We start from the raw sequence: 17,969 nt of genomic DNA, 5'->3' as shown, positions 1-17,969 counted from the left end.
ACAATACAATATACTCGTACATTTATAACGAAACTAAAAGAAAAAGTGGCAAATAATAGAGTTAAGAAAGAAATAATACAATAAAGAATCATGGAAATCAGACAAATGAATGAAGACAGAAGTTTATAAACAAAACATGTAACAAGACGATGAACGAAACCTCGTGTAGGTTGAATATGGACAGCTTATACAATCGAGCATGACTTGTGTTTCTTTAGCTTTTTCCCCTTACATTATTATTTGTTATCTTTAATGTTTGTGAACTGAATTCAACTAAAATGAATTCAGATTTCAGAATCTAAATTATTGAATTCTTTCAAAATTATTCAAATCGAAAATTGTATTTTAAATAAAAAGAAGTAAAAAGAAAGAACGAAAAAGTAGGGAAGAAAAGAAAGTGTATGGCTTTCTTGTACCCATGTTGCCTTGTAATGTTTATTGGTACTCTGTTGTAGCAACTCCCATGAGCTTTGATTATGTATATTCTTGGTATTGGAGCAGTTGCCTTTGTAAACGTGCTGATAAAGATGGTTGTAGGTCGGACAGGCCTCAGCATGAAAAAAGTTTGGCCCAACACGAGCACCAAGTCGTGGGTTGGGCTTGGGTCGTAGTTTTTTGGAAAAGCATGACAAGGCACGACACGACTCGGCCCTACATGATGACAAAGCACACTAAATTTAGTAAAATTAGGCTTGGGAACGACGGACCGTAGCTTGGGCCCGAGCCTTGTTTTGAACTTTTTGACCCGGCCCAGCCCGACACGATGCATTTGTAAACCGAATTTAATTAAAATAAAGATGGTTGTGGGCCGGGACGGACTCGGCATAAAAAATCCCCCGCCCGGGCCTAATTTGAACTTTCCAACCCGACCCAACCGACACAGATAGTTTTGGTGTGGGCCTGAACTGTGGCTCACGCCGAAGCCCAACCCGGCCCATGGCCATCTTTAACGGTGTCGGTGAACGCAAATTTGACCCCATAACCAGGTGAAGATAGTTAAGTTACATGAATCAAGCTGCTACTAATACCAAGGATAAGAGGAATCATGCTAGACTTACTGTCAAACCAGTTCTCGAACAAATTAAGTCATTCATGTTGTCTGGTATTCACCCAGAAATTCTGAGTTCTGACTTAACCTTGGTTTTAACTGAATTTCATAGTAACTTGTATAACAGCTCACACCTTAAAAGAAAATTAAGGAAGAGTTTAAGGAGAACTTATAGAACGACTGAGCAATTGAACTATAATGTATACAACTCAATCGTGCCAAGAAACTTCAGTAGAAGAAGATATAGTGTAAAGTGTTTACCTGACACTAATTCACAAGTATATCAAAGAATCATCATTGTACATCATCCTGTGATTCTTTAGTTGTTGTTGCAACAATATCTACCTGATTGCCTTCAGAATCATCTTCTTTAAGTGAAACCAAAACTTCATCACTTTCTTTTTCCGGTGACTTGGATTCAGAAATTCCCGTGTCAGTTTTTGAGCTATCCTGTTTTCTACACAGTTGTTCATCAGTTTCTGTTTCTGTTTCTCTCTTAGGTTCAGATCCTTCCGTAGTTTTTTCAACCAGGCTCTGATCTTGAACTTGTGAAACTGAAGAAGTTGAAAGTGACGGTGTAACACCCAATCCTTTAGCAAGGCAAACATACTTGAATACAAGCTGTTTATAGTTATTCAGTAAGTCTCCAACATCACGCAACGTCAGATCCCCAACACTAGCAAATACGTAAGGAAACTCCTGAAAAACATTGTTTATACTACGATCCTCTTTCAAAATCGTAGTTGCACCTTTCTCCTCCAAATCTGAAATTGACATGTTTTTTGTCATTGGGTTGGGTTCGGGTTGGGTTGGGTTGGGTGGGTTGGGTTGTTTGGTGGAGTCATTTTCATTAGAAGGCAAAGTTTGCTGAAACTCTTCCATGGGGGGTTTTGAACTTGAAGTGTTGTTGTCAACAGCATTTGGTGTAGTCTGAAAATCAGTTGTCAGACCTGATAGAAGTGCTTGAGCGGACTCCATGTTCCTTTCAAATTCATTTTCATCCATTGAAATGGATTGCGCATCAATGTTTGAGATGAAGGATACAGCTGAAAGAATGTTTGTGAAGTAGTAGGCTGTTTCTGACACCAATCGAGACTCACGTCTATAACGCTGTATGTATTGCAGATTTAAATGCAGTTGAGGAGGGTTTGCCTACAATGTTGCCACATAAATATTTGTGTTAGTTTGCATAGGAATGGAAAAAGGTATAACAGTATACTATCTTACGGAATACATGTTATCTTCAAGCACAGAGAAATAGGTTACTCATCACAAACACAGAAATGAAGGGTGTTGAGAGTTTGCTTTCCCATTGTTACACAAAATCAACATATGGAAGCTGCAAGCTAGGGATGAACAGGCCTAAATACAGAATTAACCCCTTAATCTAAAGTATTCATATTTGTCTAATTTAAGCATGATTCATAATCATACATCCAGTATTATCCATTCGCGGACAACCAAACATAGACTTAATGTGCAAATTCTGATCAATACTACTCCCTCTGTCTCCATTTGTACCTTAAAGATTGCCTCAATATCCTAAGTATGTATGGAATGACCTTTGTACCTTAAAGATTGCCTTGATTTCCTAATTACGTATGGAAAGGCCGAATGGGGCAATCTTTAGAGTATGGAATGGCCAAAAGGGACGATCTTTAACTCTTTAAAGGTAAGAAATGGCCGAATGGGAGGATGTTTAAGGTAAGGAATGGCCAGATGGGATGATCTTTAAGGTATGGAATGGCCGAATGGGATAATGACGGCGAGATGGACTGACGTTGGTTTTTAACTATGTTAAAGTTCCCAAGGCATGATTTGATGGTGTTGTCTACCATCCAATCATGCCTTGGGAACTATAGAATAGTTATACAAAAAAACGTTTTTTCTAACCAAAATCGTTAGGTGGTGTTGATTTCTAATTTTTTTTGTTTTTTAAGGTGTTTAAATATAATAAAAAATAAGTAAGGTGTTAAATTACAAAAGTTGGGTTTTTTAAGGTGTTAAATGACAAAAATCCTAAAAATGAAGAGACAGACAATGCAAAAATGACACCAGCACAGGGAGGGATAAGAAGAAATTGCATGCAATTTTGTAGGCAGTAGGACTGACCTTTATAGTGACATAAATAAGAACCGGAAGAAATTCGTCAGCTCCTGGAGTATTCTCGTTTGCAGTGACAGCAGCATTGTGTAACAAATTTGTTATGACTTTGCAACAATTTAGAATACATGCAAGCTTTTCCCTAGGTGCCTTGTACATATTAATCTTTTGCAGCTCTTTTTGCGCAAGCTGCCAACATTAAGACATCGTACAAAGATATATAAATACTCAATGTGTCTCAGAATGATTGCGACATTCAATTAGATATAAATTTAAAGTAATTATGTTCTACAATATTTCAGGTATGTACACGTTCATATTAATTATTCTATTTAGCAACTTCACTTCAAGTAACTCCAATAATTTCCTGTTCAAACTTGCAATTATATGCATTTCATTAAGAAACTGGTGCAGAGACTAAAAATCACAGGGCACAACAGAAAAGTAAAGTGACAGTCATTTGGAAGAATAAATTACAAGGTGTTTTTGAATGAAATAACTGAAACCTGGAATATATTTACGAAAGTACTTGTTATATTGAAATTGAGGTAATAGAATTGGTACTCCACACTTAACTAATCACGAGACCGAAAAATAGAATAAACTTTTCTTGACTACGCAAGAAGCAAACTCACCAAACTTCAAATTCAAGAGTTGAACACTTGAACTAGAACTGGGAGACCAAACAGTGAGAATGTTATCCCAGGTTGAATAAATAAACTACAGAGAGTGCAATTTGAAGTGATTGCTTCTTTTCAAATGATCTGCAGTTAGCTTTAAAAGGTGCCGCCAAGAAAATTTTAAGTGACATGTTTAATTCACTTCAAGTTAATGTACACTACCTATTTGTCAAAAAGAAAAAAATATGTCATAGCCGTTTCCAAAGATGTTGTCAAAGCTGTTATAGATATGAAGATTATCACATAATAACCATCTTGAAATACTAACCAGCCATGATGACTCGTTTTGAAAGGTTGGCATGATATCCAGATTTTCCGGGCGGATGAATTGCTGAACTAAAGCAATCTTTTCAGAAAGCTGCTCATCAGTCTTTACATCATCAGGAAATGAAGCGAAAACACGAGTAAATAATTTTGTCATGACATACTTCTCCAGTCCCTGCAAGTGAAATTTGGTCAAGTTAGATAAATAATGTACGCATCATTGAATCAAGATAACATTTCACTTACAGAAATGATATTTTTTTAACTCACTTCACCAGCACTTTCAAGCTCCTCTTCTGAACAACCGGTCCAAAGTGGATGAGCCCTGAATGCAACTTCCATATTTGCAAAGAATTTCTGAACTGCGGCACTATCCTTTTCTGGATCAGGAGGATTGTTCGAGAAGGAGACAATGAAACTGCCATAAGTAGAAAATACCAATTTAAGCTTAATACACTAGTAGATGACTAGTTACTAATAAGGAAACCACTAAATAATGCAAACTCAACGAACAATTTGCTATCAGCATGACAGAACGTGTGGAAGAACATCATATTACTTAGAAATGATGGTGAAATAATGTGCTAGTAGTTAGAACATAAAAGGCTTCAAATGGGGAAAGATCCATAAATCTACCTATCCAGAAATCATAATCTTGTGAACTTTTGTGAAAATTACTCTTTGTGTGTAGATCACTTAGAAATGACGGTGAAATATTGTGCTAGTAGACAGAACATAAAAGGGCTTAAAATGGGGAAAAGATCCATAAATCCACTTCTCGAAACTCATAACCTTTCCAGAAATCATAATCTTGTTGTATTTTGTAAATGTTACTCCTTTTTTGTGATATCACTGACATTAACTTCATTAAGTTTTCCAGGCACAAAATTATCCCCCAAAATACAAAAGACCAACAAGTTCAATAAATTATAAAGCTCACTCATCCTTAATTGTGTGAAAAGGCCTTCTAAGTAGTTGAATCAAAAGCGCATAACCCCAAAGGCTGAAAACATATGATCTCACAAGTCACAAGTTCAATAAAATTATAAAACTCATTCATCCTTAATTATCTGAAAAGGCCTTATAAGCAGATAAATCGAAAGCGTGTAACCTGAAAGGCTTAAAACATATGATCTCACATTTCACAAGTCACAAGTTCATAACCCCTGTAGATTCAATGACAGGTAGAAGCAACAATTGCAATACTAAGTATACACTATCACATCCTCTAACAAGATCTAGTTACCTAGATATCTTATCATATTTCACATAAATATCAACATTGGACAAACTCTTTGTTGCACATTGAACAAATTAGTGGTAAAGTTTGCATATTTATTGAAATTTTCAATTCATCAAATTAATTGACAATTTGACAGTCCATGGGATCCTAATTCCTAAAGTTCACTCATCAATTGATTTCTTACAAGACTAATCCTCCAAATTCACACAAATCACAATATCAATATTTTCAGAGAAATTCTAAAATGAAAACATTAAAGGGGTTTGCAAATGCAGAAAGGGTAACACATTTCATAATATCAAACAGCTGATATGCAACAAATTAGTTTCAATTCTAGGGATTTGAAACAAATTGAAGAAAACCTCAAGAACTTGCAATTGCCCAAGTTTAACATCAAAATTACCAGAATTTGAGGAAATGGGAATCACAGAACAGAAAATTAAGAACAAAAAATCAGACCTTTTAATGGCTTTGACAAATTCAGCGGCGGAAGGTTGACGCATCCGGTCGAGGAAGTCGTGCCAAGTGTGTTGCACCGTCGATGAGCTGAACATCTCACTGTTCTCCATTGAAGTTCAACCCCTCTTTTCAGAGAGAGAAAGAGAGAAACAATGGTGATTCTGGTTCGGGGTTTTGGAATCAAAATTAATTTTGCAAAACAAATACTTCAATTGTTTTGTTTATTTTAATTTGAAGGGAAAATAAATTTGGTTTATTTATTCAATGTTTAATCATAAAATAAAGAGAAAATAATTGTCATTTTACATAATGTATTAAACAGCTAAGAGCAACCTTAATGGTGAGCTACAAGATGTTGGGGCTACGTTTGCCACATTAAATTTCTAACTATAATTGATTAAAAACTACAAATTATCACATTGGTGGGCTACAATACTTTGTAGCTCCCTATAATATTTAATTTAAATAATTTATTTATTTGAGTTATATTTTTTTTGAACTACGTACCCAAAATAACTACAAGATTTTAACAGCTGCGTATGAGCTAGCTGCTCACATGCTCATTTTTTTTTTTGAACAGGTCCATTTTGCAACCATTGGAGTTGCTCTAATAGGTAAGTCACCAAACACTTTTACATAAGCCGCTAGTCAAATCAGCTAATACAAACAGCTAGTCAAACCAGCAAACAACTCATAACCAAACAGGGCCATGAAACCGCTAATGTCGATTGCGGTTTACTTTGTTAAACCGCTAACGTAGATACCCTCCGTATTTAAGAGATACACTTGCCTTTTTCGGCCATATTTATTTAAGAGATACACTTGCCATTTTTAGTAATTTATCAACCACACCCTCTAATTAAATAATCTGTTTAATATATCTTAGGTCCCACCACCCTATTAAACAAATAGTTTTATAACTACACCTTACCACCCACCCCCTAAAAGAATATGGTCCCCCACTTGTTTTACCTATTAAAATATCTACCCAACCCACTTATTCTTTTTCTTAATACTCGTGTCTGACCAAGTGTATCTCCTAAATAAATACGGAGTGATTTACTTTTCTTTTAATTAAAAAAACTTATAAAAATGATAAACATCCTGCATCGTGCTTCCCACTTCCAAGCACGGAGTATCTCAGAAATCACGACAACATTAAGCATAAAACCGTTGCCGGTGTTAGAGATTCTATACTTAAAACCGCTAACAACATTAAGCATGAGAATTCAAGGGCATTACTAATCCTGACTGCTCTTCATTAGTGAAACAAAAATTAATAAAGATAAAAACAGTTTCGTACACAATTCTACATAAAATTGCTTGAGGAGTATTAAGGAGACCTTGATGTTAGACATAAAACAAATTAAATTTCATCTTCTATAAAATTTATTCAACTTAACAAATTAATTTTTTTTTTTTTTTTTTTTTTTTACAAATGGGGAGAGGGGAAAAAGTGAATCGAACCTGTGATCTATTGTACAGAAACTTTTAGTCTTGGCCACTACTAGGCCAATAGTACATCATCAGTGATAAATACATTTCCTTAGTGGAATTTCAAGGGCAGACTATGCTTTAGATGTCAACAATAACATCAATCCCAAAAGCAAAAGGTAAAACAAAACATAATACCCTCTTAATTATAATCCTGTTGTTACAATAATGCCTAGCTCGATCGATCTTAGGCATTCGATCTATGGCGAGCCGTCCTTGGTGTGAAAACGAAAAGGCTATTTTGTGCATCATTCATTCATGTCCATGTTGATTGCTGAATGGTAAAAAACATACTCTGATGACAGAACCGTTTGATCGAGGTGCTACACAAACATGTCTGCATTAGTGCAATCCTGCAAAATGGCTTCAATTCTACACGGAAATGCCCAAGAGTACTCAAACTTAATCAGAATATAATACCGACTACTCACTCACTACTCACTACTCACTACTCACTACTCACTAGTCACTAGTATATAGAATAAGATCCTTTCAACCATGTCAGTAGTCGAACCACAAGTGCATTACCTTTCTGCTGATATTTACAATTCATTCAACACATCAAGAACAGTAACAACAGACAAACAACCAGTAGATTCTGGATGCGTTTCATAAAAGCTTGCCACATATCAATTCAAAACGGAGTGACTAGTTACACGATTTCCAGATTGACACAACAAAGACCAACCGTGTGTGCCCACTAAGTCAATAAACGAGAAACAAATCTGTATGTTGCTGAAATTAATATCCACTACACAACACAATTAGCAACTAGAAAATTAAAGATACTACACTTTCATTCGCCTGATTTGTGTTGTTCATATCATCAATGTTCTCTTAGACATGTTCCCTTAGACATGTAATGTTCCAACATCTTCTAGAATGGACTAAACAAAGCAGCAACTTAATTATATCCAAGCATGCCAATATAGTTGCACAGTTTTAAAGGGCGATATGGGTGAGATGAGACTCTCAACATGCCATTTTACTGGATACAAAAAACCATCAAAATCAATACCTTGGGCATGTTCAACATCTTCTAAACTCGGATCAACCAACTTGAGTTGCTGCCTATGTTGAACCAAACACTTACCAGTTGGGGAGAAAGCAAGAATGTAGGTATCGGGAATGTAGGTATCGGTATGCCCAACTGTGTAAGACATTGACAACAATTTCTCCCAAGTATTGACATTACAATCATCCTGTTGCTTCATAACCCAAACATCATACGAATTATCATCCCCACGCCGGAAATGTAATGATAAACACCCTTTAATCACAAAACAATTAAAATCAAGATACGAACTAGAAGATGAAACCGTCACATGGATTGGGATTTCTCTCAACTGTTCGTAAACTAAATCAAAACAAACAATACGTTTCTCGAAAGGACCTCCTGATTTGTAGACAGCCCAGTACAGAGAATTACCAGCAAAATATCCATTCAAAATGCCCCCAGCGGTAAAGAAACCATCATCTTCTGGAAAATCAATCTGCTTCCACTTCCCTATTTGCAACGAGAATACCCAAATCTGGGTACTCGATTCATCACCACCGTATGAAAAAAAAGCAGCAACTATCTTATAATCGTCGAGGGCGATTGTGTAACCAAAACCACATTTACACAACCTTTCTCGAGAAGGAGGCCTAATTCTACGATGTTTATGGGTTGCAGGGTTCCACACAGTGAAATATTCAATACAATATGCATCATCATCAAAAAACAAACATACCAACCCATTACAACAACCTACAAGATTCGCTTTTCCCATGGTGTTTGTAAATTGTGTATCCAATTGAACTAACTCTTTCAGATTACCGTTGTGTTCATCATACGATAACAAGTATAATTCACCGTCTCTTCCAGAACAAAACGTACTAATCATAAAATTAGGAGATGATGATGAAAATTGAAGTTGAGATTTAGCGAATTCAATTGTTGAAATCAAATTATACCAAGTCTTGCAAACAGATTTGAATCCAATTAGGGACTTTACCGGAAATCTGGGTAGAATATGCTCGAAGATCAAATCGTCTGGAATGATTAGGGATTGAGTAGGTTGATTCTTCATTTTCAAATTCGGCTTCAAATATTGAATTTCGCCCAAATTTGGTTCAGCTTGGGGATTCAAACTCTTGCTGTCGATAATCGAAATTTTGTTTTGTTTAGGGTTTGAGGATTATTCTAAGCATAATCCAAACGGTTTGCTGCCTCCTTTAAAAATACTAGTCTTATAGGCGAAGAAACCAATATTCCAAAAGTTCACTTCAAAGAAAATCAGACATTCTCTCTATATTAAAAAAAAATCTAAATAGTAAAACAATTTAATAATTCATGTCATTACACATCTATCTATATATCTATATATCTATATGCATGTGATGCGTGTTTGCATAGTAAAAAAACTTAAAATTATTTTGTTACAACTAACATATCCCATCAAAAATCAAAATCTCAGTATCACTTTCTTATTTTGCTCGCAATGTACTTGTTTAACCACATGCACTCCTCCGCCCGATCGATCGATGCGTAACAAATAACCAACAGTATAAGTATGTCCGGGATTAAAATTTCAAAGTTGGTGGAGGTAGCACCCATGAAAAAAGCTTTGTTTTCGAAGCATGAGAATATTTTCTCCATGACCCTATTGTGTCCATTATGCTGCATGAATGTTAAAAAATATATTCAGATGTAAAAACAACATAAGCTAATTAATTCAAAAGTTTATGCAGCCAGAGTATCAGAAGTTTATGCAGCCAGATGTAAAAGATGTTTTTTTTTTTTTGAGGGAGATCGAAACCTCGGTAGCTCAGCAACCTAAAAGATGATTTTAATATTTAAAGAATAAAGTAAGGAGAGAGAAAGTATTAAAGAAATGAGAAAAGATGAGGGGTATGGAAAAGGGGAATCTTTGGTAATTTTAGTAAATAAGAAAATATATAAGGGTGTTTTGGGAAAAAAATGTATCCAAAAATAGAGTAACCAACAAAAATGAACGCCTAAAAAAGAAACATAACCAACAAAATAGAACGGAGGGAGTATCACTTCGAGGAAAAACTATTACATGTCAGTGTTTACGTGTTGTACAGATTCGTGCACATTCTATCAAACCATTAGATTAGAAACTTTCATCATCAATAAATTCAATTACAACACAGGATAAACCTTACAAGATCAACAAAAGACATGTATTTTTGCCAATATGGGGCAAACTTTGAAAGATAACACCTTCCCAAAAAATTGAGCAATTCCTAAAGCACGCCCCCCGCCTATACACATACATCAAAATTGTATCACTTCGCGGAAAAACTATTACATGTCAGTGTTTACGTGTTGTACAGATTCGTGCACATTCTACACCCAAGATAAGCAAACTCACTTTCAATGGTGTGTAGAGTCTTCCTGCAATCTGTAATCTTGAACCAAACTCACTTTCAATGGTGGTTTTGGTCATTGCTTGAACTTAAGCAGAAGTTAGTCTTTTATCACAATGATACACCCCAAACTCCATCATCGCCTTCACCACATTTTTCATGAACAAATTTCATCTTCTCTACAGATTGGCAAATTCCACTGCAACTCCAATCAAATGATGCTACACAGACATTTCCTGCTTGTGCTTTCCATTCACAGTCTGCAAAAACAGAAACAATGGGAGAATATGAGCAGACTAGCTTTTTTTAAGGACAATTGCTGGCATTTGGGTGCCTTGATTTGGGACTTCAGAGATATACTGCGTGCAAACCTGAAAAGGCGGGTCGTGCCAGGTTCAGGGCGGTGGAAGGCCTTAAAATCTGCCCATTATGTCGGGCCGGGCCGATTTTGTGTGCCCAAAACCCGCTATTTTGGGTAACTAAAAGTGTGGTTTTACGTTGGCCAAAACCCACCAAATTTTTTAAAAACTCGAACCGGGACGGGCTAGGCCCGGAAACCAGGCCTAAATATTCTGTCTAAACCCCGCTAAACTTCGGAGCGGGGCGGGGCGGGCTCATATTGATCAGCTCTAACTCCGTGTTTTAGATAGAAACTCGTTGTCATCAAATCATTAGACTCAAATTTTTACTTGATTGGAATATTACTGCAAAGAGGTCATTTGAAGCATTCATATTGCCCAAAGGTCTGATACTTAGTGCATGTTTGGTATGAATTTAGGAAAGGAAATGGATTCGAAATATTTTATGAATGAGAAACGGTAATGTTAAGTGTTACCATTATTTGTTGTTTGGTATACTCAAGGAAAGCAATCTCTTGTATCAAATTAGAGATTGAGGAGGGCAACACTTTGTTACCACAATGTTAGGAATGGTAACAAATTGGTGGTAATGGTTACCCTTCGGAAATGGAAGGTGTTATTCATCTGATTCCACTTCCAACACTTGAAAAATGCTATACCAAACATGGTCTTAAAGTTATAATTGCATTCCAAACACATTGCTATACAGCCTATGAGGCAACACAAATTGATAAAAGAAATACCTGGAGGAGTTCCACAGCACATACTGCGTTCATCAATATGTTCCACATCAAGACCAATAAACCATGAACCAAGGGATACATCTTCATTTGCAAATTTGTGCAGTATAGGCCTGCAATTGCATCATAGAACATACAAATACCATTTAATGACGATTATGCAGCAAAGCGTCACTCGGGAAATGACAAGGCTTGCATCTAAAATGTGTCAAATGATGTCATAAGTAAACCCTAGAATGTTAAACAATATTGTAGTTGTAATGTCAAATTTCACTGATGCACGAGAGATTCGAGTTTGGAAATACTAAACAAATATTTTGGGTAAGGTGTGAATATAATTAACCTAGATGAGATGAAGCATAAAGAGGTTGAAAATGCATTAAATAACAGCAGATATCAGGATGAAAAAAAATGAATCTCACTGATTTATAGAAATATATGTTGCCAAATCTTTGGAGATGGCATAGATCTGCCCCGTTGCATGGCGGAAGTACTTGTTTCCATCTTCCCCAAACTTCCAGAATTCTGGTTCATGGTACTTAACATTCCTATGAAACAAAAGAAATGCATAAGAGGGACATTGAAAATTATCTCAATACCGAGAAACAAAAAATAACAACAAATGGATGACTTATATATAAAAAGAGGTCCTGGAAGCTTACTTATCAGCCAGAACGGGTCCAGATTTCATACATCCGATATACACTCTTGGTTTTGATCGATAATGAGCAAGAGTTGACGCAAAAACACCTGCAATTAAAAACAGATAATGAATAAAAATCATCAGAAATAATTAGATAATGGATACCGTGGTGGTGAGGGCAACATATGATAGATAATTAGATACAGAAATTACATAATTTTAAAAACATACCTAAATTTAAATGTACATCGTCATCCACCTTGACATAAAAATCAGCATCCCATTTTGCAACAGCTGTGGAAAAGTATATCTTGGTTTTTGCAGACAGTTCATGATATCCTTCAATATGCTCCTGAAAATGTTTTGGGACAAGATTTTCACAATGACCGAAAAAGTTAACCTGTACATAGATATACTGAATTTGGGGATTGTATTATTACCAGCCTGAGAAAGTCATGATGCTGAGCTTCCTCCGAATCAATTGCTCGATCTAATATGCTGTTTGATGTAGCACTATTTCAAGAATGCAAATTTCAGTCAGCGCACATTTCACAAAAAAGTGATTTTCACATTTATGACAAACTACCTTCCAATAGTTCCAACAGTCAAATGGAAAAAAATATGCACGGTTAGAACATAAATGAGTATGACCACCATAATTTCCTTTTCAGTCTCTCCACAAGCATTAAGAACTCTACTTGAAGTTTAAAGGATATGAAGTTGAACAAATCTCATACCAATCACACCAATGCTTTGATATAAAAACCCTTGCTAGACATTATAAGTCTAAGACCATGTTTGGTAAAACTTTATTTATACTTATTTGTTCAGACAAAATAAGTATTTTTTCCAGACAAAATAAGTCTGTTTCAGAAAGAAAAAAAAGTATATTTCAGACAAACTAAGTTTGTTTCAGAAAAATAAGTGTTTTACGGACAAAATAAGTTGAGCCAACCACAGCTTAAAGGAAGTGGACTCTTTGAAGGTACAGATCCAAGCTAAGAAAATGTGTAAGGTAGAGCACATCTGACCACCACCCCCCCTCCCCTTCAACCCACCCTAAACGATCAAGATCATAACTAGAGGCACTGGGTAATGTCAATGTATGTTATATTATTGATCAATAACTAATTAGGGTAGCTGGTATTTTAGTTATAAGGAATTCAGTAGAGTGTCATATTCATGAACTATCTTAGGGAAAAGCTCAGAGTCCCTGATCTTCAATGATCAATAAGCTCAAAGGACAATTTAAAAGTTTCAACCAATGGCCAGTATAAAGAGTTGGTCCAGGCAGGCAATCAGTCATACACCCCATTCCAAAAGGATATCCCACCCTGGTCATAAGGAAGTCCGGTAGCCCAGTTTACATGCATAATACCATTAATCTGTATACTTTGTTAATGTGTATACAGGTGGATATCCATTTTACTTGGGAGACTGTGTTCAATGTAGACAAACTGCACACAAGATGAACCCCTACATGTATGATTGATCACACCTACATAATCTCCCTTCCAATCTTCAAATGCAGAAACAACACTATAATCGAACAATGGTATCCTAATTTTCAACAACAATGCTATAAATGTGACTTCCCAGTAAACATTGACCATTATCCTTTTACATCGATTGAATTGAGTACGATATGAAGGAATAGGCATGAAGCAACAATCAACAAACCTGTGACCAATCGTAAATCGTATAACAATTCCCTTCTCTTTTTCCAACTTTTTCAATTTTTCTCCTGAAAAAACAACAACCTAGATGAGTACATTACATGCAGTTAAGTTCAATGCAAATATAGCATAGTATTATACCTTGAGGCATCCAACTCTCCCTCACCGAATCACGCCGTCTCCTACTACTAAAAGCAGTGTTGATTCCAATCACCACAAAAACCTTTTTCTTTGGTTTTCCATTTTGTTTAATAACAGTCCCTACAGACTCTCTAGGGTGAACCAGCTCCTTGTTGGAGCCCCTTGAAGCAGCCAATTCCATTTGAAGCATTGAAATCGATTTGTCTAATGACCTAAGCATTCTCCCAATTGGTAATACAATCACAAAACTTGTTAAAATCCATTCAAAACTAACCAATATTAGCTTAATCTAATGACCATTTAATAGTAATTAATAGTAATACTCACTTGATTGATTCATGGGTTTTTGATACTTCTTCCATTACATCTGTATCATCTTTGGATTTCTGCATCAAATTACAAACTCTCAACAAACTGACAAATTATGTTTTCCCCAGATTTCCAATTCCAAAGTTGAATTTTTGTTTATTTTTTCAAAAAATTAAAAAATAAGTGGGAATGAAATCTGAACAAAATTCAATACTTGCCTTTTTCGTCCCACAATCCTCACAAATCACTTTGAGCTCTTCATTCTGCTGATGACTTGCAATCAGCTTATTATCAGATTCTGGCGGTTCCCACAACCTTCAATTTCAAAACAAAAATGGAAACTATTTGAATCAAATTCACATCTTAATCAGCTAAACACAAACTCCAATTTTGCAAAAGCTAATAACTTCTACAAGATCAAATCACAAAAACAGCAAACACCCAGAAAAGAAAAACAGCAAGGAAATCAAACCTGTTAGTGAAGAGCATGCCAATGAAGAAGAAAGAGATGCAAAAGATTGGAATCCATTTCGTGGAGATTTTACCACTGCTTCGAGTTTTCATCATTTGTGAATGTTAATCAAAGATTAACAAAACCCAAAACAGTTCCAATTACTTAAAAATGGGTGCAAATGAGCTTAATTAATACTGTAATTAGTAGAAGAAAAAAACTGAAAAATGGGGGGTTTTTTGTGCAAGAAAAGTAGGCGTTGAAGTTGACAAAAGTCTTCAATGGAGTTTGATTTGGACTTTGGAGAATGGAATAAATTTGCAAAGGAATTTCAGGGTAGATGTGGGTTTTAGCCGCCGATCAAATTAGTCAGAAATTTCAATTCAATTGGTCAATTATTTCTAACAAAGATGACTTTGTGTTCTTAAAAGTCTCATTTCACATTCAATCTGTCTCTCTCTAATCATGGATTTGGACCAAAATATGATCACTTGTTCTTTCTAGGTTTAGGGCCTCTCTTTGTTTAGTCTTTGGGCCTTTAATATGATAACTATGTGATTGTCATGTCTTTGTCAAATACAAGTAGTTGGTAACTTGGTATTGTTTTCGCAATGTGTACTTTGTAAGTTCGTAAGTATGATAAGGAGACATGTCCTGATCAACTATAGCACGGCATGCTGGCCCTACCCGATCCGAAAAGGCACGGATTTGGGTAGCCTAAAATATGCATATTTAGGCCAAAACACGAGCCCGACCCGAAATATCATGTTTTGGCCAACAAAGGCCGTACCAAATTTATGGATTTGGGTATGATTTTTTGTTTTAAAGCCCGGCCCGAATTTTGATCATCTCTATGCATGGGTTAACTCGACCCACCTTGACAAGTTGAAATTCTTGGGGAGGAAGGTAAGAAGTAGACACACGAGGCATGACCTTACCCCAATTGTGAGGGAGTGAGATAATCGTATAAACCTTTATCGCTGAATTAAATATTACCGCAAGTGAGAAATATAATAGCGTTACAACTTACAAGCTGATAAGTTGCGAGTAATTTGTTTTATTATAAGATTTATAGTGAAATTTAGTTCAAATATGCTAAAATGACATGATTATTTCAATTCTATTCTCGTTATATAGAAACAAATTAAGGAAAAAAAATTGATAGCGTTTACAACTTATAAGTTGATAAGTTACTAATGATTGATTTTATATACTTCCTATGAATCATAGTGAATGTATTTTTAATTGTTGAATCAACTTAGTGTTGCGATTAAAGCGAAAATTAGAACAAACTTATCTGATTCGATGAACTGAACGAAGAACAATTGTTGCGTCGTGGACACCCACTGTCCTAAAAGACGATTCCGCGCTACCTCCCGGTGCAGTAGAACAGAATGCGGTCGCCCTCCAGGATTAGCGCAACTCCGACGTTGTGTGCACTCACAAAGCCGGATGGAGTCAGAACGTATGCCCAAAACCGAGAGCAATTTTGTGTGAGAGTAAGAATGTGTTTTCGTATTTTGTGTGTGTGATTTTCTGTGTGAAGGGAACTGAAACTCTGATTTAAATAATTAGAAGGAAAGCATTGCAACAGACAAAAACGGCTGAGGGAATGAATGTTGCAACAGCCAAAAACGGTCAGAGACATTGAATGTAGTAACGGACGTAATTAATGGTAATTAATCCAACGGTTACGTAATCAATACAGATTCCCGTAACAATGACTTAAGCAAAACGGTCCAGTTACCAAAAAGAATAGGGTTGACCCACAAAACCCACCCCACGCCCGCGAACCGCATTCCCAAGTACCAAGTACCAAGTACCAAGTACCAAGTACCAAGTACCAAGTACCAAGTACCAAGGCCCAAGGCCCAAGGCCCAAGGCCCAAGGCCCAAGGCCCACGGCCCACGGCCCACGGCCCGCGGCCCGCGCCCGGCCCGGCGCGCGCGCGCGTGTGTGTGATGTGTCCACCCATACCATTCTCAAAGGAAATACTGTTTCAAAAAACTCGGCATCTCTTGCCTCAATGATGTTACCACCTGCATAAGAATTGTTAGCACCTTTAACAAGAAAACGATATGCAGCACTTTGGTAAGCATAACCAATAAAAATACAATCAACCGTTTTAGGACCAATCTTGTCCCTTTTGAAGCTGGGTATAGCCACCTTTGCTAGACACCCCCACACTTTCAAATAACTTAGGTTAGGTGCACGACCCTTCCATATTTCGTATGGAGTCTTGTCTAGCTTCTTGTGAGGTACCCTGTTTAAAACATGACAAGCAGATAATATAGCTTCCCCCCACATGTTATCAGAAAACCCAGAACTAATAAGCATAGAATTCATCATGTTCTTCAATGTTCTGTTCTTCCTTTCAGCAATCCCGTTCTGCTCGGGTGTGTAGGGAGCCGTTGTCTCATGAATGATCCCATTCTGCTCACAAAATGCCTTAAGAGTGTTAGGGTCATATTCACCACCCCTATCACTCCTAAGTCTCTTGATCTTCCTATCAAGTTGGTTCTCCACTTCGGCCTTGTATTTGAGGAACATTTCCTCAGCCTCATCTTTTGACATGAGAAGATAAACCATGGTGAATCTTGAGCAGTCATCAATAAAAGTAATATAATACCTTTTACCACCCCTGCTCTCATAATTTTTAAAATCCCCCAAGTCACTATGAACAAGCTCTAGTACTTTAGTTTGTCTATCTATTGATTTAAATGGCTTCTTTGCAAACTTGGCCTCAACACATACTTCACATTTTGCAAAATCAGTTTTAGAAAAACTGGGAATCAAGTTAAGTTGTTTAAGCCTTTTAATTGAAGCAATGTTAAGATGACCCAACCTTGCATGCCATAAATCAATAGACTCAGCAATATAAACAGAAGAAGTACTAGCATTCTTATTCATAATTTCAAGTTTGACATCAAGAGTAAATAAACCCCCATTACAGAAACCCTTTCCCACAAACTCCCCATTATGA

At 36.3% G+C, this 17,969-nt stretch overlaps 3 protein-coding genes across 5 annotated transcripts; all 3 read right to left on the bottom strand.

The window, feature by feature from the left end:
- Positions 1 to 61: 61 nt before the first annotated feature.
- LOC110787135 (vacuolar protein sorting-associated protein 9A) lies at positions 62 to 6,026 on the bottom strand. Of its 2 annotated transcripts, XM_021991730.2 has the most exons (6): positions 5,798 to 6,026; positions 4,366 to 4,513; positions 4,100 to 4,270; positions 3,161 to 3,340; positions 1,310 to 2,200; positions 62 to 651 (listed from the first exon to the last, which is right to left on the bottom strand). In XM_021991730.2, exons 1-5 carry the CDS (start codon positions 5,905 to 5,907, stop codon positions 1,343 to 1,345), a joined length of 1,467 nt encoding a protein of 488 aa, XP_021847422.2. In that variant the 5' UTR covers positions 5,908 to 6,026; the 3' UTR covers positions 62 to 651; positions 1,310 to 1,342. The 2 variants fall into 2 exon arrangements, with proteins under 2 accessions (XP_021847422.2, XP_056693913.1); XM_056837935.1 differs by lacking the exon at positions 62 to 651 and having other exon boundaries at positions 1,055 to 2,200.
- A 1,228-nt stretch (positions 6,027 to 7,254) lies between these two features.
- LOC110782515 (F-box/kelch-repeat protein At3g23880-like) lies at positions 7,255 to 9,568 on the bottom strand. Its single transcript, XM_021986710.2, has one exon. The coding sequence runs from the start codon at positions 9,361 to 9,363 to the stop codon at positions 8,200 to 8,202; it is 1,164 nt and encodes a 387-aa protein (XP_021842402.2). The 5' UTR covers positions 9,364 to 9,568; the 3' UTR covers positions 7,255 to 8,199.
- A 751-nt stretch (positions 9,569 to 10,319) lies between these two features.
- Positions 10,320 to 15,488, bottom strand: LOC110787220 (beta-1,3-galactosyltransferase 7). 2 transcript variants are annotated; one of them, XM_021991833.2, is made up of 11 exons: positions 15,007 to 15,488; positions 14,753 to 14,849; positions 14,553 to 14,611; positions 14,226 to 14,446; positions 14,089 to 14,152; positions 12,849 to 12,921; positions 12,640 to 12,760; positions 12,428 to 12,515; positions 12,188 to 12,313; positions 11,769 to 11,878; positions 10,320 to 10,926 (listed from the first exon to the last, which is right to left on the bottom strand). In XM_021991833.2, the coding sequence occupies exons 1-11, from the start codon at positions 15,099 to 15,101 to the stop codon at positions 10,778 to 10,780; spliced, it is 1,203 nt and encodes a 400-aa protein (XP_021847525.1). In that variant the 5' UTR covers positions 15,102 to 15,488; the 3' UTR covers positions 10,320 to 10,777. The 2 variants fall into 2 exon arrangements, with proteins under 2 accessions (XP_021847525.1, XP_021847598.1); XM_021991906.2 differs by having other exon boundaries at positions 14,226 to 14,437; positions 15,007 to 15,486.
- Positions 15,489 to 17,969: the final 2,481 nt, after the last annotated feature.

Source organism: Spinacia oleracea, chromosome 2 (genome assembly GCF_020520425.1).
Source record: "Spinacia oleracea cultivar Varoflay chromosome 2, BTI_SOV_V1, whole genome shotgun sequence".
Classification (NCBI taxonomy): domain Eukaryota; kingdom Viridiplantae; phylum Streptophyta; class Magnoliopsida; order Caryophyllales; family Amaranthaceae; genus Spinacia; species Spinacia oleracea.
The sequence above is the reverse complement of the archived record's forward strand: the minus strand, read 5'-3'. Positions and strand labels throughout refer to the sequence as shown.

Excerpts from the sequence above, each read along its gene's own strand:
- LOC110787135 (XM_021991730.2), bottom strand. The coding sequence starts at position 5,907 with ATGGAGAACAGTGAGATGTTCAGCTCATCGACGGTGCAACACACTTGG. Across the intron at positions 4,271-4,365 it reads AGCTTGAAAGTGCTGGTGAA|GGACTGGAGAAGTATGTCAT; the intron begins GTGAGTTAAAAA and ends TTTCACTTGCAG. Across the intron at positions 3,341-4,099 it reads AAAACGAGTCATCATGGCTG|CTTGCGCAAAAAGAGCTGCA; the intron begins GTTAGTATTTCA and ends TAATGTTGGCAG.
- LOC110782515 (XM_021986710.2), bottom strand. The coding sequence starts at position 9,363 with ATGAAGAATCAACCTACTCAATCCCTAATCATTCCAGACGATTTGATC.
- LOC110787220 (XM_021991833.2), bottom strand. The coding sequence starts at position 15,101 with ATGATGAAAACTCGAAGCAGTGGTAAAATCTCCACGAAATGGATTCCA. Across the intron at positions 14,612-14,752 it reads AGGATTGTGGGACGAAAAAG|AAATCCAAAGATGATACAGA; the intron begins GCAAGTATTGAA and ends AATTTGATGCAG. Across the intron at positions 11,879-12,187 it reads ACATATATTTCTATAAATCA|GCCTATACTGCACAAATTTG; the intron begins GTGAGATTCATT and ends ATGCAATTGCAG.